Source organism: Peromyscus leucopus, chromosome 8b, assembly GCF_004664715.2.
Source record: "Peromyscus leucopus breed LL Stock chromosome 8b, UCI_PerLeu_2.1, whole genome shotgun sequence".
In the NCBI taxonomy this organism is placed as follows: domain Eukaryota; kingdom Metazoa; phylum Chordata; class Mammalia; order Rodentia; family Cricetidae; genus Peromyscus; species Peromyscus leucopus.
In genome coordinates, this window is record NC_051086.1 from 104,720,108 (window position 1) to 104,744,919 (window position 24,812).

The window sequence follows — 24,812 nt, forward strand, 5'->3', positions numbered from 1 at the left end:
AGGGACAAGGGTGCTTCATTGAGTGGGGTGTCATCAAGTAAATGGTGGCTAGGGCATTGGGGCCGGAGCCCAGGTTTGCCCACGCAGCCGCCATGCCTGCCCCTGTATGCCTGTCTGTCCCTGATGGTCTAGAGGAGGAGAGTCAGGCTGCTTGAGAGGGAAGACCTGCAAGGCCCACATCCTGCCTCACAGCAGCTGACAGGCAGGGTAGAATGAATCTCAGTGATGCTGAATGGAGCAGGCTTTCTCTAGTCCAAGGGGTTTCTGAGCAGAGGGGGGTTGGCCTTGTAGGCTGGGAAGGTCTGTTGGGGGCAGAGCCGGCAGGGGAATCTCCGAGGCTGCCCCGAGATCTGGCTCATCTTGCCCTCACGCCCAGCTTCTGGCACAAACATATGAAGTAGCCACGAGCAAAGTCCCCAGGGTGCCACTACCAGCTGTGGCCCATCCTCACCTGCCTGGCCCAGTCAATGCCACAGTTTCAACTTTTAGGGCTGCCACAGGTTTAAAATGAAGGCAGCTGGGGGCTGGGGATATGGCTCAGTATGTAGGCTCTAGGAACCTCAGCTTATTGTTCAGAGGTTCAGACCAGAAGGGAGGGTCCAGGACCAGAGGTTCCTAGAGCCTACATACTGAGCTAATAGGAGATGGGGGAATGATACCACACCATATGCAATCTCGTAAGCAGCCTTCTCTGAGGTACCCAGCACAGAGCAGGCTGGGGACTCTCTTAGCAGGTGGCACTCTGCAGAGGAGCCATGGACTAGTCAGGCCCTTATAGGCAGCAGCTTCTAGGAAGCAGCAGGGTAGACTGGTAGCCAGCTACACCCCACAGGGTCTTCCAGGGCACTGGCTCAGGGCCATGGCCTGTCTGGGAAGATGTTGGTTCAGTGAGGCCTGCTCAGAAAACCTTGTCCAAGTGCTCCAGGGTGCTGCTTCCCATGTATGGGCTACAGCCTTCACCTCCCACCTGTGCGGCAAGGCCACCTAGGCTGGGAAGTATCAACAGTCCACCAAGCAAGGCAAAGGGTACTGAGAGGTTCTTGGGTTCAAGTCTCACACCCTCACGGTGGTTCAAAACTGTCTGTAACTCCAGTTCAAGGAGATCCTATGCTTTCTTCTGGCCTCTGCGGGTATCAGGCACACAGGTAGTACACAGACATACATGGAGGAAATCACACACACATGTAAACTTTTTAAATGAATAAATACACATTTAAAAAGAAGAAGCTGAGGTTTCTAGACTGGGCTAGAGACATAGTTCCTTCCAGGAGGTGAGCCTGCTATCCTCCGGAGAGGCCGAGGTGGGGACAAATGGCCACTGCCTGCTGGAGACTGGAGCTGAGAGCAGAGGATTTGGCTGCAGGCTACTCCACTTCCCTGTCAGCTTGGACAGGTGGGAAGAGGACGAGGCAAGGACCGGAGCTAGTCCTACAGCCATAAAACGGGGCTCTCTGTGGTCTCCAGCTCCCTGCCCCCCAAACCCAACACAGCAGAGAAAGACGAGCTGGTGACATGAAACACTAAAAAACAAAAAACAAAAAAAACTAACGTGCTTTACTATAAAACAGCTGCAGGCAAGCTGACAGTAATGTCCTGAGCACTGGAGTTCCATGAGAGGGTGCCTCTCACACCAGCTGCTGGACTACCCTTAGTCCTGTGTCTTGGAACGTAACCTGGACACCAGCTGCAGGGCTGAGCATCTGCCTCAGTCTTTCATCCCAAGAGTGATGTCATTTAGCATTCAAAGATGGCCGTCTGTGTTGCTCCAGCAGCTCCTCTAGGTGGTTCGCCCGCTTCACAGCAGCCTGCAACACATTTCAGTCAGGCCCTGGATGCCCCGACCCCAGGCAAGGCCACCACAGACCCAGAGGGACCCACCTCATGCTGCTTCCGGAGACCGTTCACGACCTCCTCCTTCTTTGCAAGAGCCGTCTTCACCCTGCAGGGATGTGCGGTGGGCATCTGTGCAGCCCCCAACCTGAGTCCCAGGTCAGCCCGAAGGGTCTCAGCCCTGCTGGCCTGGACCTGAGCAGCTGGCCCTGGGCCACTGTCTCCATGGGAACCAGATGCTAAAGTGGTTCTTGGAAGGAAGGGGGTTGGGCATGGTGCTGTGCAGACCAAGACAGGTGAGCAGTCACCTCAGGACTTTGTCTTATTGTCTGTTAGCCACACAGGCGGGCAGCCTCAGCCTCGGGAAGGCCTAAGAGTCTGGGTGCTCACTGTCACGCTCCCTGCAGCTGGCCCTCTGCTGAGCAACAGCTGCCCCAGCCAGAATCCTGGCCCACCCTCTTGGAGAAGCAAGGTGGGTCCTTGCCAGCCCTGATGCTCCAGATCTAAGTGACACCCAGAGGGACGATGCCCAGTCTTCCCGAACACAGAGCTGGAAGCCATGCCAGCTGCTGCTCCTGGGCGCTGTCTGCACATGTGGAGGAGAAAGGAAGCTGCCCCACTGCTGCCTGGGCCCCACCTGAAGTCCGGACCACCCACCTCCGATGCACCTCATCTAGCTCCATCTGCTGGCGGGCCCGCAGCTCAGCAAGCTCAGCTTTCGCCCTCTGGCTCTCCTCCCGGGAGGCTGCCAGCTGGTCTGCAAACTCCTGTCGGACCACCTGGGCCAGGCTGGCCCGCTCGCTGCTCATCCGTGTGTTCACCTGGGCAGCAGACGAGGCTGTGAGCAGGCTGCCGGGATGGAGGGCTCCGACGGAGAAAGGGCCTGGGGCTACTCACCGCTCGCACGTCTTCCAGTTCCTTCTCCTTCTGCCGGACCAGGGCCTGCAGGCGCTCCTTCTCCCCCTCGGCCTCGCCGAGGCGCCCTTTCAGCTCTGTGCACTGTGCCTGCAGCTTCCGCTCCGACTGCTCCAGCTCCGAGAGCTCCGTTTCATACTTGTCCCGCACACGCTTCACGCTGGCAGGCAGAGGCAGGTGGCGGTATGAAGACCCCACCCCTCTGCTCTGGGCCTCCCCATCTGCGGAACCAGAGGCAGGGGCGGCTCACCGGCTCTCGGCTGCCCTCTCGCTCTCCTCCTTGGCCAGTGTCATGTCAGCCTCCAGCCGGTGGATGACCAACTCGATCTCCTGGTCCCGGCCTTTTCGGATCTCCTCCTTCAGCTCCCGTTCCCTGGTCAGCAACCACGCTTCCTGCAGACACACAGCGGTCTCAGAATCTGCCCCCAGGACCGAGGCAGGACGAGCCTCACAGGCTCTGGGGAATGTTCCCTGCTTTGAGCCACAGGGAGATGCACAGGTCAGGGCTGAAGGGCTGCCCAGACCCCCAGAGGACAGTGTCGTGTTCTCAGGGCGTCCTGTGAGCACAGAGATGGGCCCTGGGTAGTATGGCTCCTTGGATAAGGAGGTCATCACTAACAGGCTGTTCCTCTCTCCTAGAGAACCAGAGCTGAAGACAGTCAACTACTCCTGTCTGCTAGACAGGCCAAGCCACAACGGCGAATCTGCCCTGTGGCCATGGGGCCTCAGGAGCTGGGTATCAGCCGACTCTGAAGGGGACAGAAGGGCGACTCCTGGAGAGGAAGGACAAAGCCTCTCAGATCTCCAGGATCTGCCCAGCCCCATTTCCTCCTGATTTTAACCTTCCTGGATCCACACGCAGACAGAGCAGCATGGCACAGCTGGGAAGGACCACCACGCCCCCAGGCAGCTGGAGTGACACCCGGAAGCCAGCACCCCAGGGCCCTCAGCAGCCCATCTGGCTGCCCTACCTCCTTCTTGGCACAGCTGGCCACCCACGCCTGTCTCTCAGCTTCCAGCTGGTCCTTCAGGGCTTTCAGCTCCATCTGGAGGGGACAGGCTGTGAGCAGCCTGAGGGCCACTCCAAGGCCCTGCCCACCCTGTTGAGGGGTCAGGCATCAGAGACCCCCTCCTCGCACCCCGAGGGGGATGGCACGCCAACCTGGTGCCTCTGCTCCTGCTCCTCCCGGCTCCTCTCAAAGTCGGCTCTCAGGGTTCGAGTCAGGGCTGCACTGCTCTCCTCCAGCCGCTGCCTCAGCTCCTCCAGCTCTGCCCGCTGCCTGCAGGCCGGCAAGAGTCAGGGAACAAGAGGTCAGTGTGAGAGCAGCTGGGCAGGCCGGGGGGCACGGGGAGGAGGGCGCCCCCAGCGGCACCTGGCTGCCTGCTGGCCCAGGCGCTCCTTCTCTTCAGCCACCTCATTGTAGAGTCGCCGCCGTTGCTGCTCCAAGGCCCGATGTTCCTGCTCCAGGTGCTGCTCAAACCTGCAGGACAGCGAGGACGCTCACACCACGGTCACCCTGCTGGCCACGTCCGCTCCCAGGGTCGCTCTGTAACTGTTGGAGGGCCGCAGCCTCCTTCAGCTGCAGGCCCAGACAAAGCTGTGAACTGGCCTCAGCTCAGCTGAGTCTGTGGCTCACTGTGTCCTCACACTGGCCTCTCTCTGCTCAGCTCCACTCTCAGGGGAGAACCAGGCACCTGGTTCTTGGACCGGAGCAAGCTCCTGCCATGGCTGGTACCCTTGCCCCGCCAGACAGGGTCAGTGGGTCATGGGAGAGGAGCCAGCCCGAAGGCACTGGTGGTCACTGGTGCCTAGGCCATCTCATGTCCCCTGGCCACCAACTCCCAGGCTCTGATCGCCCGAGGGCTGAGGGAATGAACGAGGCTGGCCTCTGCAGCAGAGCGGCCTACACATCACTTTGGGCTCAGCTTAGCAAGTCCTGGCGTCTGAGTACTGTAACAGCAATCTCATGTGAGCCCACAACGGAATCTCAGCACTGGCCCGGGAGGTGGACTGCACAAGTCCCACACAGACTGCTGCCGTTCCGGGGGAAGCCGGTGGCTGCTCTAAGACCACAGCCGCCAGGGCCCGCCTACCGCTGCTGGGCACGCTCGCGCTCCTGCTTGCCCAGCGCCTCCTTCTCCCGCTCCAGGTGCTCCCGCAGCTCCTCCGCCTGGCGCAGGTGGCGCTGTGCGGCCTGCTCATCACGCTGCTGCAGCTCAGTCTCGTGCAGGTCTCGGAGCCTCCTCACTTCTTGCTTGTGCTTGGCAATGAGTTTCTGGATCTCGGGCTCCAGACCTGCGGGGGCGGGGGGTTGCACCAGAGACAAGGCTGCGAGACCCTCCCACCCAGCCACCGCCCCAAAGCACAGCAAGCCTGATCTACTGCGGAGAGAAGGGGCAGGGCCTGCACCCCAGAGACCTAGCTCCAGGCTGTCCTGGAGACACTGCCAGACCACAGTGGCTTTCCCAGCCTGTGGTACACACAGCTACCCAGCCCCTGGGTGTGTCTCCCAGTGACACGATGCTCAGGATCCTGGAGGCCTTGTGGGAAGGCCAGGTTGAGAGTGCTCCCTAAAACCACCTAAGGGTCCACAGTTCCTTCTCAAACCAACTCTGTCAGCTTAAGGGGCCCTGGTACTTCTTTTCTATAGTTCTCTGTTTTCTGCAGTGTGACCTCCATGCCAGTCACCTACCGCCTTGACGTTTCACACTAGCCTCCAAGGGATGGGAGACCCCTCAGGCATCTGCAAACTGGGAGCCAGCAGCAGAGTTGGCATCTACCTGCCACGGCAGCCTTCACCGGGGCCTCACCAGGGACACCTATGCTCAGTACCACTCGCTCTGGAAAGTGTCCCCACCTCTGACTGTGATCTCCTTGATCTTTTTCGTTTTCTCATTGATCCACTTCTCGCGGCGGATTTTCTCAGTGGCACTCATGAGTTCTTTGAGTTTCTTAATCTCCTGAGTAAGAACACAGGAAGTCAGAATGCAGAGATAAAAGGGGCATCCGGAGTCCCCTGTCCCCTTGCCACCTTCTGGGCCTGTACTCTGCAGAGCTCCTTCCTTTCCCCAGGGGTGGGGACCACCCTACTACACATATTCCAGCCTGAGGCATGAGGTAGGGTGGTTACAGCCCCTGGCTTGTAGAAGTTCCACCCCAAGAGGGATGCCGCCACCCCCTGGAACCTAGGCAATACCAAAAGGCAGAAGAGAAGAGCACACAGGAAGGAAAAGAAGCCCTCCATCCGGGAACTGGGGTGCCTTTCCTGCTGACAGACAGCATCAACAAAGCCTAACCTGACCACAAGGACAATGCGTGTGTTCCTAAAGACACCTCCAACAAAAACATTAAAGACGGTAAGGAAACTAAGGCAAAAATGATTTATGACCTTGTTTTAGCAAGTCTCTCGTCCCCACATCTAAGCGATAGCTCTCATGCTACACCTTACAACCTCACTTACAGGAAGAAACCCTTAAACCTTGCACATGACATGCTCTTAACGACGTAACTCAGTAACTAGGAATCTACAGACACCCACTGTGAAGAAAGCCCGGCTCTGAGGGGAGAGGTCACACTCACACCCGGAGCGCTCCGGAGCACCGCTATTAACCTCTGTGCTTAAGATCTACGAGTCCTGCCGGGCAGTGGTGGCGCACATCTTTATTCCCAGCACTCAGGAGGCAGAGCCAGGAGGATCTCTGTGAGTTCGAGGCCAGCCTGGGCTACAGAGCAAGATCTGACAGGTACCAAAACTACACAGAGAAACCCTGTCTCAAAAAAAAAAAAAAAAAAAAAACCCACAGACAAACAAACAAAAAAAGATCTAAAAGTCTTAATGAACTCCAACTCTGTTAGGTACTGAAGCTCTTTTCTGCAGGGGAGCCAAGGACCAAGGGAGGAGGGAGTTCCTGGGCTGACAGGGCCACCCAACAGCTGCAATCTCCAACCCTGGCTGGCTGTGGGCTATAGATGCCGGGGTCTCTTTAAACAGAGCCAGCCCACCCTCACTTGGGTCTGGGCTCCAGTCTAGGGCACCTTCAGGGATGCCAGCTCTATGCTTTGGGGAGAAGCACAGCCAGGTGACCGAGTCAGACTTTTTTTTTGGGGGGGGGGTGTTTTTTGAGACAAGGTTTCTCTGTGTAGTTTTGATGCCTGTCTTGGATCTTGCTCTGTAGCCCAGGCCGGCATCAAACTCACAGAGATCCACCTGGCTCTGCCTCCCGAGTGCTGGAATTGAAGGCGAGCTGAGGTGCCTGTAGAGCGAAGATGAGTGGGTTCAGTTACTCAGGACTTCCCTGGAGTACGCCAGGCTTGGACTCGTGGGTCCATGGCCACTGTCCTGTGATAAGGGTGGTTTATGCTTACCTGGGATGTGGCAGCCCACACCTCAGGACCTGTCCCTGTTGAACACTTGAATAACAGTTCAAGAAGAGGGAGAGGTGCACCAAAAGAAAAAAGAAAAGCCAGGCAGTGGTGGCGCATGCCTTTAATCCCAGCACTTAGGAGGCAGAGCCAGGCGGATCTCTGTGAGTTCAAGGCCAGCCTGAACTGTTCATAGAGAAACTGTCTAAACAAACAAAAACCTCAAGAAGAGGGAAGGGAACAAGGAAAAGGTACTGGGAATCTTGATCTGCATCCTCAGGCCACAATGCCATGTGCCCCGGGAACTTGTTCACAAGCTGGCATCGGCCAGGGAGCTCACCAGTTCGTGCTGCTCCTGCATCTGGGCCACGCGCTCCCGACACCGCTGGTCCCCTTGCTTCAGCTCAGTCACCACTGCCTCGCACTTCTCACTCAGAATCTTCTTGTCTTCAATCAGCTGTGATGGGGGTGGGTGAGCTTCTGATGCCCACCTAGGGCACCTCTACTAGGCCAGGCAGCTGGAGAACCCCTCTGGGGCCTCGGGCACAGTGGTCCTGCAGTTAGCGCTGCACCCTGACGGAGGGACAGCGACGCCAACCCTGGGTCTGCAGACCAACGCCTCTCACCCCACAAGCCCCCCAGAGCGGAGTCACCTGGTCAATGAAGGACAAGTGCCGTTGGATGGTGGCCTCATAGTGCTCCTTCTGCTGCCGCAGCTGCCGGTTCAGCTCCTTCTCTGTCTCCTTAACACGTCGGATGGTGAGGTCACGCTGCTGCGCCTGCAGGGGGTATGGACAGGAGGTACTGTCACTGGGTCCCTGCCAGAGACCAAGGGCCATGTGGGAGAGAAGACAGAGACAGAGCCTTGGGATGACAATGGCCCAGGCCTCTTCAGTAGGATGCTGGCAGTCCCCATCCCAGCTAGAGCCCTGGGGTGGTGGCTAATGGACTCACCAGAGCTCTCTGCAGGAGAATCATGGCCTGCTTCTTTTCCTCGACCTCCAGCTTTAGCCGCATCATGAATGTGCTCCCCTCAGGCCCCAGTTCCAGGGGCCTTGGGCCCGCCTCCGGCACCAGGCTCTAAGGATAGGACAAGCCTCAGACAGGCCACGCAGCAGCTTCCACCCACTTGATGCTCACGGGAAGTCACTCCATGCCCCTGATCTAGCCTGCTGTGAGGGAACAACAGCTGCACAGGGCGTCTGGTCAAGGGTCGGTGGGTGACAAGTCAGCCCATGGAGACGGTGTTCGTTATTCAGTGCAGAAGGAGGGCTATGGCCTTGACGCTCTAACACAGATCATCAGACATGATCTACCCACTCCTGACCTTCCTGCCACCCATGAAAACAAGACGTCACTCCACTCATCGTGGTCACCAGTGTTCACTCAGGAAAGAGAGCCCAAAGAGCCCAAAGCCCAGGGATGTCAGGACCATCCACCTAGACAGGACAATCCATCTCGACAGGAGCCCAGAGTGGGAGAAGACGGTCCTGTCTGCCTTCACCTCTGTTCAGAACTCAGGACCGGGGCTGCTTGCTGCATAACGGTCTTGCAAGTGATCACTTCCCGCTGGGAGCCACCCAGGGGCCTGGTGGCTGACTACCTCCCGCTGGGGTGCTGGCCGGTCCTGTCCCGACTTCTCCATCTCATCCAGGAAACTCATGATGCTCTGTAGCTTGGCCTCTGAGAGCAGAGTCCCGTCATCAGGTGGGCCTGGGGGTGCACTCAGTTTCCCAAATTTCTCCAGGTTGTCAGCTGTCAGGGAGTTGGTGTCATCCTCCTGCAGGTGGTCCAGCATTGGAGGCTGTTAGGGAAGCCTGAGGACTTGGGGTCCCTCAGGGACGGCAGGCAGTGAGGTGGAGGGGCAGGCTATGGAAGAAGGGCCTCCTGCTGCTCAGACCTTTGAGAAGATTACTGCAGCAAGAGAGGTGTGAACCCTCACGGGTCACTGTGCGTCAACCTCAAGGACCAGAAGGGAAGGGAGAGCAGAGGTCAATAGGCCACATCTGGTCCTTGTTAGGGTCCCAACTAAAACAGGAATATGGTGGCACCAGCCTTCCCTGACCCCTACGGAGGCCTCCTGACCTACGCAGATGATGTCAGTCCCAAGTGCCTACTCACCTCATCGGTCCAGGCATATCTGTCTTTGTGATAGGTCTTTGGGCGGGGCAGCGGCTCAGGCTCCTCCTCCAGCAGCCTCAGTGTGTCTAGCAGCTCATCCAGGGTTGCTCTGGCCCTGATCTTGCTCCTGGTAGTGCCCAACACTTCCAAGTCCCCTCTGGCTACATCCTGGGAATGGCTGTCCTACAGCAGTCAGGCAGGGAGGGAGATCAGCAAGGCTAGTGGTGATTGAAAGCCACCCACATACAAGGCCCACCCAGCGCTACCCATCCCCATGGATCAGCGCATCTACCCGTTGGCACATATCTCAAGATGCCATCCTCAGGGGAGAAAGGCCCGCCCAGTCTCACACTAAGCAGTCTTGTGGCCTTGTTGTACTTTTTTTTTTTTTTTAATAAATTTTATTTATTTATTATGTATACAGTGTTCTGTCTGCAGGCCAGAAGAGAATACCAGGTCTCATTACAGATGGTTGTGAGCCACCATGTGGTTGCTGGGAACTGAACTCAGGACCTCAGGAAGAGCAGCCAGTGCTCTTAACCGCTGAGCCATCTCTCCAGCCTTTGCTGTCCCCTTTGAACTTCCAGTTCCTCTTTCAAGGAGACAGTACACACACACACACACACACACACACACACACACACACACACACACACACACACCCCGCGCGCAACTATGAACTCCTAGTAAAATTCCAGAGCAGTTCTGTGAGACCTCACCCCAGTGAGATCTCCTCCGGGCATCCTTTCAGGACAAGGGACCCCAAGGCTGAAGAAAGGGCAGGGAAATGTCAGCTTAGGCCACCCAGGAATGACATGCCCCGAAGCCAAAACCAGAGGTGAAAGGGCACTGTGTCCAGACCTGTGGCTTGTCCTCTGGAGGCTGCTGGGGCTCTGGGGATGACTCAGAGGCAGGAGGGCAGGGGTCTCCAGGGCCTGTGGGGTAGATGCTGGCACCTATAAAACAGAACACAGTGTCATCCCTTCCAGGGCCTGAACGTGGAGGTTCCCTGGGAAGGATCCAGGTACAAGCTCACAGAGACAGTGAGTGGTCCCCTGGCCTTCCAGGGTATAAAGCTGTGGGGGAAGAGGCACAACCCCATAATGCTGGGCCTCAGCTGTACAGGTCCCACTACCAGGATGATCTGTCGAGGCCTGGGCACCACAAGTGACCCAGGCAGAAGCAGATGTGGGGAGGAATGACCTGGGGCCGAGATCCTAATCCCACAGGTGAAAGTCACAAAGCCTGGCTACAACGTGAGGACTGAGCCTCGCAGAGCCCGCGGCCTCTTCCCACCACTGGCCTCCCAGAACATGGTAGACCGAGAACCACTCACTGGCATTGTTGGCCTTGAGGGCCTGGTGGGCGGTACTGCCTGGCATCGAGGGTGGCTCCTGGGTGGGTCGAGGCTGCCCCGGTGCTCTGGTCTCTGGTCTGTCTTTAGGCGGCCTGTGCTCAGCCTCACCTGCCTTCTGGGCTCGTTTCTGCTGCAATTCCTGACAGAGGAGCATCTCTGAGCGGCTGCCCAGAGCAGTACGTCCCCTCTCCCTTCTGCAGCCCGGCTGCCCAGAGGCTTGGTGTCCCAAGCACTGGTGTCACACAGAATGGGCTGTTGGATGCTGCCTGGGTTCGCGGTACCTGAATGGCTGCCTGCCTGGCCCGGCGCGCCTTCTCTTCCCGGGCCTTCTTCCTTGCTGCCTCCTCCTGCCGGTGCAGGTCCAGAAGGTTCCCACTACCCAGCCGTTGCCTCTGCTCCTGCCAGGGAAGCCAAAGCCATGAACTTTACAGAACTGGACGACGACAGAGCCCTGGAACCAGCTGGATGGTCTCCACGGGACCCGAGAGTCATGGGAATCTGCAGAGTCCACTAGCAGAGAAGAGATCAGATCCCCAGGACACTGGATCTGCCACCTTGGCTCAACAGAGAGCCAGCCCCACCCTGAGATGCAGCGAGGTGTGTCAGGGGGTGGCAGCCCTGTAGCACTTTGCCAGGACCTTGCTCAGGGGGTCTCCTGACACATCAACCCCAACAGAGCTTTAAGAACCAAGCAAGGCCCACAGAGGGGGTATGCACAAGTGGGTAATCCCGGGTCTGAACTCCATTTGGTTTGTCTTAACAACTCCACTGTGTGCTGTGAGCCCCTGAGGACTCTATGCCCAGCCCTTGGGTGAGCTTAGGTTGGCTTACACAATCACACTGACCTCCCGCTTAGACGCCAGCAGGTGTTCCAGGCTTGCTCCTGCTCGGCGCCTCTGTACCTGGCGGCGGTACCAGCGTTGGATGGTGACTGCAGCCTGGTTTACCTGATGGATAAACCTGTCCAAAGAACCAGATTCAGGACCAGAAGGGGTCCCTACATCCCTGTGCCCTAGAACAAGAACTTGTTAGTCAAGTGTCCATATGGAAAGAGACAATTGTGGCTACATAGAGCCCTGTCCCACCAGGCTGTGATGTGGAAGGCTAGCCCTTCTGGATTCCTTTAAAATCTAAACCCAGGGGAATACAAGTGTCAGTCTACAATAGGTTTGATCAGCAGAAAGTGAAAATGGCCAATGACAACTGACCACCGAGCGAACGGTGATGCCTCCAGGCAACAGGAGACTGCTCGGGAGCAAGAGCAAGGACCAGAGAGTTGTGCTAGGCACAGAATCCGGGGCTGCAGAGAGACGAGAGCATCGGAACGAACAGGTCAGTGGTTGCTGAGGTCAGGGCAGAAGAGGACACACAGGGTGGGTGGGCTGAGGGAATGGAGGGAAGTTGAAATAGTCTAATTATTTTTAGTGTTATTTATTCATTTATTTATTTAAGATAGAGTCTCTCTATGTAGCCCAGGCTGGCCTTGAACTCACAGAAATCCGCCCCCTCTGCCTCCTGGGAGCTGGGATTAAAGGTGTGCGCCACCACACCCGGTCACTCATTTGTTTTTGAAAGTCTCATGTACTCCACTCTGGCTTCAAATTCACCATGTAGCTGAGGATGACCTTAAACTCCTGATTCTCCAACCTCTATCCCCCAAATGCTGGGGATGCAAGCATGTGCCACCACATACATCTGTCAAATGGGTACATTTTAAACTAAACCCAGTGGGCTGGGGATAAGGCTCAGTGCACAGCTCCTGCTGAGCATGTGCAAGCCTCTGGGTCCCATCGCAGCACTGTAAGGAAACAAACAAAAACTCAAGAAAGCCGACTAACAAAAACCCATCAGCTCAGGCGGGTGGTGCCACACACCTTTAATTCCAGCACTCAGGAGGCAGAGCCAGGCGGATCTCTGTGAGTTCGAGGCCAGCCTGGTCTACAAAGCAAGTTCCAGGACAGACTCTAAAGCTACACAGAGAAACCCTGTCTTGAAAAAGGAAAAAAAAAAAAAAAAGCCAGCAAACCAAAAATAAAAAAATAAAAACAAAACAACACCCGTCAACTCTGACGGGAAGGGCTTTAAGTAGGATCCATTTACCAAGGATGACATCAGTGGTCCAAGTACCTTCAGCTGCCTGCAACAGGACCCATCCGCAGAGGAACACCAAGATGGAGCTTTGGGGGGCCGATGGCTCCCGGCCTCACCTCCCGGCGTCCTCTCTCCCACTGTCTACTTGCAGGACCCTCCCCTATGCTCAGCCTGGAGTCACAGGCCAGGTAGGTGGTCTGGGTGGGAATCCTGAGGCCACCTAGGAGGCTCCAATGCAGCCATCCACCCACTAAGGGGGCCTGGCAAGGAGCCAGCGTGGCAGCCCGGGAACCTGTGCCCGTGCCCACCCTGCAGCCCCAGAGGGAACTATCGAGGACAGCCCCACCAGGCAGGTGGTTTTGTTCTCCTCAGTCTTTTATCTTCTTTCTGCTAAATGTGTCTTTAATTACCAGTTTTACCGAGGTATAATTACCATACTATAAACCCTCCCATTTGTGGCATACAATTCAATGCTTTTTAAAGCAAATTTACAGGGTTGTGCATCCATCAGCACAATCCAATTCTAGAACATTCCCATCACCCTAAAAACAATCCCTGTGGTATCCTGGTTCCTGCCAAGTCCCAAGCAACCACAGCTCCCCTCCCTCTATAAAACCATTTTGTCTTTGCACTGTATACACATGGAGTCTCACCAAGCATGGCCTTCCATGTTGTCTAAAAAACAACTATTAATGGAAACTCTTAACATTGGAGTCACAGGTCCCAAGTCCCTCGTCCCCCTCCTCCCTGTGAGCAGTCACCTCTCAGCTTCCTCCTCAGTCACCTCCTTCCGCCTCAGCAGGCCGGTGGCACCCCGGGTGGAGAGATTGCCACCAGAGAAGTTCTTCCGAGGCTTCCCAAAGTCACCGCCCTCACCGCCCTCTCGAGCTGCAGCCTTGATGATATTGCTGACAGGAAAAAAAGAAGAAGCCCAGCTCTGTCGCCAGCTCTGGGCAGGCTCCAAGACTGGAGGAGACCCAGAGGCCGTGGTGCGAAGCTGGCCCTTCGGCCCCACCTTGCTGGTGCCCAGAACTACCTGTCTGCCAAAGTCCCACTGACTGCCACCCGGGTAAATGTATTTTACATTTACAAACAGAAAGAGGTTCTGAGACTAGGAGTCCAGATCCAGAGGGACTCAAGAATTCTGAGGACCACTGACCCTAAGTGAAGCTCACCTGTCATGGTACAGGGCTTCTCTGCTGCTCAGTCACCCCAAACTGTGGTACCTTTTTGGTTCTGTATGTGGGCAGGAGCTTCCTTCCAGGGCTCCACCCTGAGCAGAGACCTCAGTTTCCCCAGTCAGCTGTTTGTTCTCCCTAGGGAGCTGCCTTAGCCCAGATGGGAATCACTAAGAGCCAGGAGCCCTGTCCCGGGGCCAGTGTCCTCACAGGAACACAGGGCACCCTACCTGGGGCCCACCCCCGGGTCACATGCTCCCTGTGTGCAGGCCTTACTTGAGGGAGGGGCCGTCTGGTTGGAGCTCTTGGGAGGCGACGCCCTCTTCAGGGAGGCGTAGTGGTTATGCACCATGGTGGTGACGCTGTTGCCCACGGTGCCTTTGTTGCTCCTGGCAGAGAGACAGGGAAGAGGACACGGCCAGGTTTCGTTTGCAGCACATTCTGCTGTAAAAACTCACATTGTGGCAACGATCAAACACCCCTGGGACCCATGGCCCGCGCCCCGCGGCCAAGCCTTTTTGGGTTAGAAAAGCCCTTTCTTGTTGTACCCAGAGGAGGTGGATAGTGTCCCCTGACCCCGAGGTCAAGGGATGCACACTTGCTTTGAAGGTGGCCTAGAGTATGCTTTCTCCAGTGGCTTCTCCGTCTATCAGGGAGGCCACCGCACCAGGACCTGCCACCGTGGCTACTGTTCTCAGACATGCTTTGGTCTGTCATGTCCCTGCTGAGCATGACCCCAAGAATGACAAACAGAGCTCCGACACAGGCTCACCCTTCCTTGGCAGGCAGGCCGGGAGCCCCAAGGTGACACAGTCCCACCTCCCCACATCTGATAAACCTTCCAAGTCAGGTACAGCCGGCCCTGAGGGCGCCTCCTAGACCTGGAATTTCCAGAAAGCACAGCTGGGTGCCCCAAGGGAGAGGGGCATTCCAGAAGGCCTGCTGGGCCTGAGCACAGCTGCATCCCTTAAACAGTGGTCAAAGGTCCCTTCTGAGAAAGATATACCTTCCAGCCTCCTCCTTTGTCTGAGGGGAAAGCCATTCATTACAAAGTAGCTCGATGCAGCTACAGGAACGATACAAACAACGAGTTCCTGGACCAGGGGCACCTGGTGGGTGATACCTGTTGTTAACAGTGAAGCTGGGTGCCAGGGCACACTCCTTCCTCCGAGGGCCCAAGGCAGAGTCAAGGGTGCTGGGACTCTGGACGCTGGCTGGCAAAGCAAAGCCCCTAGGCTGGTCATCCTGTGGATCACACAGACACTTCTCAGCCTGGGGTACCGGGAGCATACCCCAATACCAACAGCAGGCCTTACACACCACAAGGCAGCAGCTGCGATACCCAAGGGACCACAGTTAGGATCAAAGCTCACCAAGCCCAAGACGCACCCTCCCTGCAGCTGCTGCCCCCTTCTTTGCAGAGGCAGGAAGGATGTGGAGGGAACCAGATGGTGATCCCGGCAGGAGTTCCAGGACTCGTGGCTGCCGCACACTACCCTTACCAGGACGTTCCACGAGGCTTCCTTCTCGCTGGACGCCTTGCTAAGACTGGCCACCCTCCTCCTCCCACTGGTGCTGCCCTCGAAGAGCATCAGGAAGTCGCCGGCTCTGCTGGCCTGTGTCAAAGAGAGGTCGGCACACAAAGTCCACCGTTAGGACGCCAGGAAGGAAGGCAGGCCCGAGTCTTACGGGGGCAGGAGGCGTGGCTCCAGTACAGGAGTCTGGTCTCAAGCCCAGTTTAAAAGAATATTTCTTAGAGGCTGGAGAGATCGTTCGGAGGCTAAGAGCACTTGCTGCTCTTCTACAGGACCCAGGCTTGGTTTCCAGCACCCACACAGAGGCTCACAACCCTTTGTAACTCCATTTCCAGAGAATCTGACACCTCCTTCTGGCCTCTGAGGGCAGCGGGCACACACATGGTGCACATCAATGCATGTAAGCAAAGATCATATACATAAAAAATGTTTCTTAACCCTGACCTACATTCCTACCTGGCAGAGATGCCTCAGGGTCTTCCAGACAAGGTCTGGAAGCCTGGGGAATCTGGGTAGTCATACTGAGTCTAAGGACCAAAGAAAGGCCTTAAGATGTGTGCTACCAGCTACTGCTACTACCATCACCCCCTATAGACAGAGAGCCACACAGAAATCAGCTCAACAGAGTCAGGGGTGACAAGGAAGAGCTGATAGACAGCAGGAACTCCCCCCAGGTGGCCATGGACGTGCCAAGGTCCGAACCTGAAGGAGTAAGAGCATTTGGTGCAATGCCCTCCCTATGTGAGGCCATTGTAGCTCTGACGGCAAGTATAGGCTGTGCATAATATGGCACAATACAGCAACACACAAGAGTGAAGCACAGACATGCCATCACACAATGAGCCCTGAAAACAGGACACTCAGGGAAGGGCCAGATACAGGAGGCCAGGCTATGTCTGATTTTAGTTATAAGAATGTCCAGGAAGACAGATCTACAGGGACAGAATGCAGACCGGTGGCTGGTAGAGGCTGGAGGACACAGAGGGCCTTAGCAGATATGGGATAATGAATGCTCTGGACAAAACCATGGTGCCAGCTGCACTGAAAACAATGACTGAGCCAAGATCTGGCTCAGGAGCAGAGTGCTTGCCTAGTGCGTGCATGGCCCTGGGTTCCATCCCTGGCACCAACAAATAAGCACACCTTTGAGGTGTCCTTGAAACGTAAGCTGTATGGCACAAGAATTACATCCCAACAAAGTAGCCAAAAAAAAAAAAGCAGCAAAGTTGGCATCACTTGGCTCTAGGCTGCCATTTCTACAGGGAAAAGGGAGGGACGATGGGCAGCCAGTTTCCAGAAGGCTCCCGGGCTGTGGCCTGTCTCTTCTCAGCCCAGACATATCCCTGCCAAGACCGCCACACTGACAGACTCCACACCCTGTTACAGGCTTCACACATCACCCCTGACAGAGGCCAAGGCACAGTGCTGGCATCAACAGCCATGTTTCCAGGCCACAGAAGAAGGTACCACAAAATCCACTTCCATGTGGAGAGGGGTGGGCTCATTCTGCACAAACACACAAAGCAGGGAGGTAATAGGGGAGAGACGACTGTCCTGACTCATAAACAATACAAGGGACTAGACACAAGGCGGTGCTGAAATCCAGCAAGGCCGCTGGGCGGAGTCAACATTGAAACCCATCAGAAACAGAGAGAAGACCCAGCACACTGTGGCAGCGACTGTAAGGCCCGAGACAATCTAGCAAGAAATATGCAAGACTCTCATGGACACTGGGGTTGGTGGAAGTTGGCAGAGCTCATGAAAAGTCACAAAGAAGTAAGGATCAGAGGGGACACAGGACTGAGGACAAGCACGGACCTTCTCTAACGGTCATCATTTAATAAGCATGGGTACAGAGAGACATGGGATAGAACGGGGCCAGCACAGGACAAAGGGGCAGGGGACAGACATGAGGCCCTGCAGAGAGCCACAGCACTCCATGAAGGAGAGCACTATGGCTCGAATCTGAAATGTCCCTATGCATTCAGTCCCCAGCTTGTGGGACCTTTAGGAAGTGGGGTCTGGCTGACAGAAGTAGATCGGCAGGCCCTTCCTTACTGCTACACTTCCACCAGCCAGACCCCACTTCCTAAAGGTTCTGTCTCCAGCCCAGCATGCTCCTCCCCATTTCTTATCTGCAACAGTGCAAGAAGATGCCACCACAAGCTCTCACTGTGTAGTGACAGCCATGCAAGGGATTCAGAAACCGGGGACAGAAGAGGAGGCCGTTGCTGTCACAGTGCAACCATGTTGGCCCTGGGAACTGGTTTGTGGGAGGGATTTGGAAGTCTGGGGCTGTAGGCAAGAGAAGCCCTAGAATGCTGTCAGCGGAGCCAAAATGCTGATGGAAATATCAACAGTAAAGACAGCCATGGGGCTTCAAATAGAAATAAGGAACTTGGCCGGGCGCCAGTGGTGCACACCTTTAATCCCAGCACTCGGGAGGCAGAGCCAGGTGGATCTCCATGAGTTCGAGGCCAGCCTGGTCTACAGAGCAAGATCCAGGACAGGCAACAAAACTACACAGAGAAACCCTGTCTCGAAAAAAAAACAAAGGAAGGAAGAGAGGGAGGGAGGGAGGGAGGGGGAGGGGGGAGGGAGCGAGGGAGGGAGGGAGATCTTATGTGAGCTGGAGGCTACCTGTGCTACAGCAACAAATCTGGCTACACTTTGCTCGAGTCCTGAAGTTTTAGGTGAGGCTGAGTTCAAAAGCAATAGACTAATTTACTCAGCAGGAGAAATTTCATGACAGTACAGCACCCAAGCCGAGACTTTTAGGATTTTAAAAACACACAGAATGAGGAAGGATCATCAGCCTGGGGATGGGTCACACAGAGCAGCCACATTAACACTCATACTTTGTACTAGGAGAACAGGAAAAGTTCCTCGATACAGACCCCACTGTCAAAGGCTCCAGGATGTGAAAATGTGAACAGTTCAAAAGACATTCATGGGGCTGGAGACACGGCTCAGTGGTTAAGTCCCCAACTGCTCTTGCAGAGGACCCAGGTTCAGTTCCCAGCACTCACATGGCAATTCACAACCATCCTTAACTCTAGGTTCAGGGATCTGACATCCTACTCTGAACTCTCAAAAAAAAAAAAAAAAAGAAAGAAAGCAGAAAAAGCTGCAGTCTCTCAGGAATGCTCTGCTGCAAACAACCAACTAGGGAAACATTTTTCTGCATTTAGCTGCTGAGGTCCAGTGAAGGCCAGCAGAACATGCAGAATGTAGGAGTTACAATAGAGTTCCGGAGGCCGTGTGCAGTGAGGCTGTCCAGTGAGCAAGCGACACATGAAGATGTCATGGTGAAGACCTGGTCACAGTGTGGACCCGAGAATCTGCATGTTGGGGGGACCAAGCCTTCTGGAGCCCAGCTGAACATACTATGAGCCCCCAATGCCAGATATGGCTGTAAGACTGGCTGTTTGCCCTGCTGGGTTTCAGGTTTGCATTGGTGTGTGCTGTGGGATGTTCTGTATGTCCTGTGGGAGCCCTTCTTGGGTTCCTTGTGGCGTTACCCAGCAGGTCCGTATAGAGGATGATTAGGACCATGGGCCTGAGTGCAGGTGTTTGAGATGGTCTGCACTTGGCTGTGCTGGGGGATGGTCTGTATGTCAAGTTGTTCTGATTGGTCAATAAATAAAACCTGATCGGCCGTGGCTAGGCAGGAAAGATAGGCGGGACTAACAGAGAGGAGAAATAAAAGGACAGAAAGGCAGAAGGAGACGCTGCAGCCGCCGCCATGACCAGCAGCATGTGAAGACGCCGATAAGCCACCAGCCACGTGGCGAGGTATAGATTTCTAGAAATGGGTTACTTTAAGCTATAAGAAAAGTTAGCAAGAAGCCTGCCACGGCCATACAGTTTGAATGCAATGTAAGTCTCTGTGTTTGCTTGGCTGGGTCTGAGCGGCTGTGGGACTGGCGGGTAAAAGAGATTTGTCCTGACTGTGGGCAAGGCAGAAAAACTCAAGCTACAGGTGTGACTGTTTCTTGTTGTGCCCTGGCCTTCCATTTTGGAATAGGAATCTTACTCTGTGCTCTGACGTGTTAGATATAAATAACTTGTTTTTTATTTTACATGAGCTCACTGTTACAGACTACAGGGACTGAAAGCATTCCAAATGATGACATGGTCAGGAACTTATGAAGATAAGGAGTGGGAGACTGGCTTAAATGATGTATTTAGGTATCACGCTGATAAGAAGTGGAGTTGTATTGGGTTTTGTCAGCCTGACAACAACTACAATCACCTGGGAAATGGGCCTCTGAGCGTGACTGTGTGAGACATCTGTGATCCCTCAATTGGAGGTAGGGGATATGCCCATTCTTTCTTCCCAGTGTGGGTAGCACCGTTCCTTGACTGGGATCCCAGACTATACATATGGAGAAAGAGAGCTGAGAAGCATGTGTCCATCACCCTCCTCCAACTGCAGAGGTGATGTGACCAGCTGCTTCAGGTTCCTGATACCTTGATGTCACTGCAGTGACGGACTGGACCCCTGAGTTGTGAGCCAATAAACACTTCCTTCTTCAGATGGCCTCTGTCGGGGTATTTTATCAGAGCCAACAGGAGAAGAAACTAAGCCAGACATTCAACTGCTAACACACGCAGGCCTGCTCTCCACCAGCCAGAGTAGCTCAGGTATGTCTGCAGAGGGTTTCCTGGAGGTCTTTAGTGAGCACAACCACACCGCACACACAGACACGCACACTACACACACCAAGCCCACTACTCACACTGCACACCCATAACTCATACCATCCATACCACGCAAACACACCACAAACTGAATACTCCATAACACATGCCACACATGAAGCATACCCCACAAATCCGTATGCCACAGACATGTGCATGAACAGCCCCCCGTACACATCCCCACGCCCAGCACTGTCACATGTGCCGCCCCACACCCCCAGGAGATCCTGCATTTTCAGCCACTGGTAATCTGGCCGGGTGGACATCTGAGAGTACGGCACACCGTCTCTGAATCAGCGCGGCCTATTCTCTGCTACATCCTGGGCCCTGAGGCTGCTGCTTGGTGGACTGTGAGCTGAGGATGTCTGCTTTTGCTTAGTGCAGCTCCTGTGTTCCCAGAGGAGGGTCCGCCTTGGTTGGCTCAGAACCTATGAGTAGACGACCGAGTCTCATTAAGTCTCACACCTGCTGCCCAGGGACAATTCATGAGAGGGCCTTACTGTCCCTCTCAGCTCAGCAGCACTGGCCACTGCTGGCTCTTTGCTGGCCTCCCCAGCACGGAGGTTCCAAGACAGTTACGCTGGCTGAAGACAGGCATGGGGTCAAAGGGAAGACTCAGAAGTGTCCCAAGACTGATGCCTCCTACTTACTAACAGTGCGTTTTGACATCCAAAGGCAGGAGAGGCTAGAGCTGAAAGATGCGTAGATAAAGGCCACAGCAACCTCCCTGAGTACTCCTGAGGAGGTAGGCCGGAGAAGAGGTGGAGGAGCGGGTGGGACTGACCCTGAGGGCCCAGGATCTCATGTCGAGCAGAGATGGAGCAGGACAGAATGAATGCTCTTAGCTGTCCTGAACCCTCCTAGCTCAAGAGAACAAAGCCAAACGGTGTCAGAGTCACCAGATCCCACTGCCCAGCAAAGACCATGACAGATAGAGTTGGAAAAGGAAGAGGAGTAGCTGGAGGTTGCAGGTGACCTGGAGTCACAGGAGGTTACCTGGGCGAGCCGGTCCACGGCTGGTTGACCTGCGTGGTGCTGTTAGATCTTCGAAGATTGTTGATAGCGCGGGAGCCCCCAGGCCCTGTGGCGTCCTGGAGAAGGGGAAAGAGAACCTGGTTAGTAGAGAAGACCTTAGACACTTGCCAGTGGCTCAGCCAGGCCAGGCCTGAGAGAAATCATCGGGAACAAAGGAGTGTTCTGGGTTCCAAACAAGGCTCTGAAGGTGGTACATGGACAGTCAAGGCCACAGGACAGGATGGATGGGAAGCAATTCTAGGCCTAGCCATCGGTGGGTGTGTGGGGCAGGGCCCCAGCCTCTGGGAGCTAGGTGTACTGACAGAGTGGGGAGCCCTTCACCCCTGAAGTGCGGGAGGGCACAGGAAGTGGCACCAGGCCCGACTAGGAACTGCTCACCACGTGCCACTGCTGTCACCAACAGTGATGGAAATATCAATAGTGTAGAAATGTCACACTGCAGGGACGGAGAGGAAAGCAAGTGGCGCATGGCCGTCTGCGGACCAGGGGTGGCCACGGCACCCCAGGGCATGGCCGTCTGCGGGCCAGGGGTGGCCACGGCACCTCAGCAGCAGGCTGTCTGCGGACCAGGGGTGGCCACAGCACCCCAGCACATGGCCGTCTGAGGGCCAGGGGTGGCCACGGCACCTCAGCAGCAGGCTCACCTCTCCCTTCCTTTGCCCTCTGCACTTTAAACACTGGCACATCTGACCGACTCTTTTGTTTTTCCCCTTGGTTTTCTGAAAGAGGGTTTCTCTGTGTAGCCCTGGCTGTCCTGGAACCCACTCTGTGGATCAGGCTGGCCTTGAACTCACAAAGATTATCCTATCACTTCCTTGCAAGCGGCTCTCCCCAAAGCCCCAACCCCTGCCCATCTGCCACCCACCCAGTTTCTACAAGGCCACACAGTAGCATGTCCCTCCCACTGGTCCACCCACTCGAAGAACCTAAAGAAACCTAAAGGCCATGGGCAAGAGGGGCAGGGTCTGATGCTAGAAGGATGCAGGTCCACCCCGAGGCAGCTCGACAGGCTTGTAAGGTCCAGCTCTCCCTGCCCAGGGATAACCACGGATATGAGATAGATGTTCTTGGGAGGAACTATACCCAGAGACCAGATGCCACTCCAAAAGGGCCCTGGCACCCACACTCACCAACGCCTTTTTTCTCGGCTCACTGCCCGTGGCCACAGACACGGAGCGGACAATGGACTTGGTGGCAGAGGCACTGCTGGGGCGCTGGGACATGGGTGGAGGGAGGCCAACCAGACTCAAGTCCATACCTTCTGGACTGCCTTCAGGAGTAGCACTGATGGTCCGTGAACCTTTCATGGTGGACCAGGCTAGCTCTGAGACAGAAATGAGAGACACAATCGGACATCATGGTAGGGGCCAGGGATGTGGCTTAGTCTCCACTTAATCTCCAGCGTGGCACAGAGCCAGGTACGGTGGTCTATGCATGGAATCCTAGTGCTCAGAAGGCAGAGGTGGGAGAACCAGAAATCCAAGACCATTCTCAGATATAGTGAGTTCAATTCAAGGCCAGCCTGGGCTACATGAGGTCTTGTCTAAAAAAATGATGGGGGGTGGAGCTTAGAGAGGTGATCCGGTACTTAAGAGCACATGCTGCTCTTCTAGAGGGACAGAACTTGATCCCCAGTATTCATATCAGTGGTTCACAACTGCCTGTAACTCCAGCACCAGGGGATCTGACACCCACACACAAATTAAAATAAATATAGTTTTTTTTTTCCAAGATAGGGTTTCTCTGTGTAACCTTGGCTGTCCTAGAGTTCATTCTGTAGATCAGGCTGGCTACAAACTCACAAAGATCCACTTGCCTCTGCCTCCCAAATGCTGGGATCAAAGGCGTGGACACCACCTCCTGCATAAATAATTTTTTTTTTAAGATCTACCTGCCTCTGCCTCCCAAGCACTAGGATTAAAGGGGTTCTCGACCACCGCCCAGCTTAAAATTTTCTTTTAGAGACAAAAGAGAAAAGACAAGACACCATGGAGGAATCTCGGCCCTTGCACTTGCCACCTCAACCAGCCCTGGACATCTCAGTCTACCTGCCATCTATCTAACTCTGGAAGCTCCCATTAGGGATGGGAGCTCAGTCAGGAGCATAGGACTGCTCTAAACACTAGCAGGTTTCTGAATGGTGAGAAGTGAACAGCTGCGGCATGGCCTTGTGGGCACTGGCCAGCACTCCCAGAGGGTGGTAGCAGTGGTGGGTGTGAGCCTGGCCCTGCCACTTACCCCAGCCTAGTCCTTGATCAAAGGACTCCACCTGTTCAGGACATTCTCTGCATTTAAAAAAGTGCATCTTTCTGGGCTAGCCTGAGGTTCAAATGTGACTCTGAGGTTGGACCTTGGAGATCCCTCAATAGCTTTGACCGACTGTAGCAGGATGTGAAACCATAAAAGTTCCTGCATCACCAGAGAACAGAGTTCATGGGCGTTCTGTGGTCTCTGGTCTCTTCCACACTACATCTCTGGTCCAACCACTGGGCCCTTGCCTTGAACAAGTATAGCAGCCCCACCTGGCCAGGGCTCAACCTCACATCACTCATTGACTCCTTCTGAACTGTTCTCAGCTCACTTCACACCCTAGGGGAAACAGCTTAAGACAGAATAAATCTGAACCCCTGACATGTCCCGCTCTGGCCCTGTCCTCTACATTAACCACTTTGCATTAACCAAACTTGCCTTCCTGTTCCCCAAACCCAGGCAGTGCATCACAACACACCTCTGCATCTGCAATCCCCTCGCCTCCAAACTATCCATCAGTTTTCCTTCTATCAAATAGCTTTGCTCTCTAGGACACCCTTGAGAGGACAGGGACCATGCAGCCTCAGCGCCTGGCATGTGGAAGGCACTGAAGTGGTGAGGACTTAGGTGAGAGACAGGGACATGGGGCAAATGCTCAGTGATTACAATCCCCTTGCAGAGTCCAGGGAGCCAAGAGCATACACTCACCATAGCCCAAAGTGATGCTGCCTTGGTCCTGACATCCAGGTGGGGGGGGGGGGGGGGGCAGTGTCCCTATCTGAGGCTGCTCTGCCATCAATCTGGCCGGTGTTCTCAGTTACATATTTCTGGTTGTGTGGGTGAAACCTAACACCTTCCCCTACTTGGCACTGGCCAACCTGGGTGGACTCTGGCTGGCTCCTGAGCTGGTGGACACGGCTTTCCTAGCCCCACGTGCAGCCAGTGAGGTTCTGGGCGGTAAACATAGCCTCTCCATGGAAACCTCTAAGCCAGATGAAGGGAGGCTGGGGAGGCCAATCTCACCCCGGACAAAACCGTGCCGCAAGCTCGCAGGATCGGGAGGGGCAGGAGCCTGCTCCCAGGCCCTCGGGAGCCAGCTGACCCGGAGAGGCAGGGCCCTTGGGCAGTGCAGTGCTGCGCTCCTCCGCGGGCGACCCGCATCTCCCAGGCCCCTCGGGGCTTAAGGCAGGGGTTCCGGGCCGCCCGAATGGACCCTACGGCGATCTCCCAGGGCGAGGGGTACTGGGCACAGGCCATCCTCGCTGCAGGGCCCGATCCCTCACCGCGCGATGCCCCTCACCTGCGCGGGCCCGGCCTGGGGCGCAGGGCCCGTGGGCTCGGCCTGGCGGGCACGACTGCAGAGCCACCCGGGGCCCCACGGGACTGGCCTCGGCCGTGGGTGACAATAAAGAGCCGTCCGCAGGGGCGAGCGG

At 55.6% G+C, this 24,812-nt stretch overlaps 1 protein-coding gene across 1 annotated transcript; it reads right to left on the bottom strand.

Moving 5' to 3' along the window:
- Positions 1–1,532: 1,532 nt before the first annotated feature.
- On the bottom strand, positions 1,533–24,812 carry Cep131 (centrosomal protein 131). The gene is made up of 27 exons (XM_028853607.2): positions 24,680–24,812; positions 22,260–22,453; positions 21,091–21,185; positions 20,004–20,009; positions 15,358–15,466; positions 14,979–15,100; positions 14,140–14,244; positions 13,439–13,594; positions 11,432–11,546; positions 10,868–10,984; positions 10,566–10,725; positions 10,091–10,185; positions 9,230–9,412; positions 8,712–8,888; positions 8,063–8,188; positions 7,762–7,887; positions 7,449–7,565; positions 5,604–5,706; positions 4,840–5,041; positions 4,119–4,226; positions 3,908–4,025; positions 3,717–3,791; positions 2,996–3,138; positions 2,728–2,905; positions 2,488–2,651; positions 1,879–1,939; positions 1,533–1,805 (listed from the first exon to the last, which is right to left on the bottom strand). The coding sequence occupies exons 2-27, from the start codon at positions 22,434–22,436 to the stop codon at positions 1,731–1,733; spliced, it is 3,213 nt and encodes a 1,070-aa protein (XP_028709440.1). The 5' UTR covers positions 22,437–22,453; positions 24,680–24,812; the 3' UTR covers positions 1,533–1,730.

What these genes read in the sequence shown, in the direction of transcription:
- Cep131 (XM_028853607.2), bottom strand. Translation starts at nt 22,436, where the DNA reads ATGAAAGGTTCACGGACCATCAGTGCTACTCCTGAAGGCAGTCCAGAA. An exon ending in CCTCAAGGCCAACAATGCCA is followed by an intron (nt 10,186 to 10,565) that starts GTGAGTGGTTCT and finishes TCTGTTTTATAG; the next exon opens with GTGCCAGCATCTACCCCACA. An exon ending in ACTTGTCCTTCATTGACCAG is followed by an intron (nt 7,566 to 7,761) that starts GTGACTCCGCTC and finishes CCCCCATCACAG; the next exon opens with CTGATTGAAGACAAGAAGAT.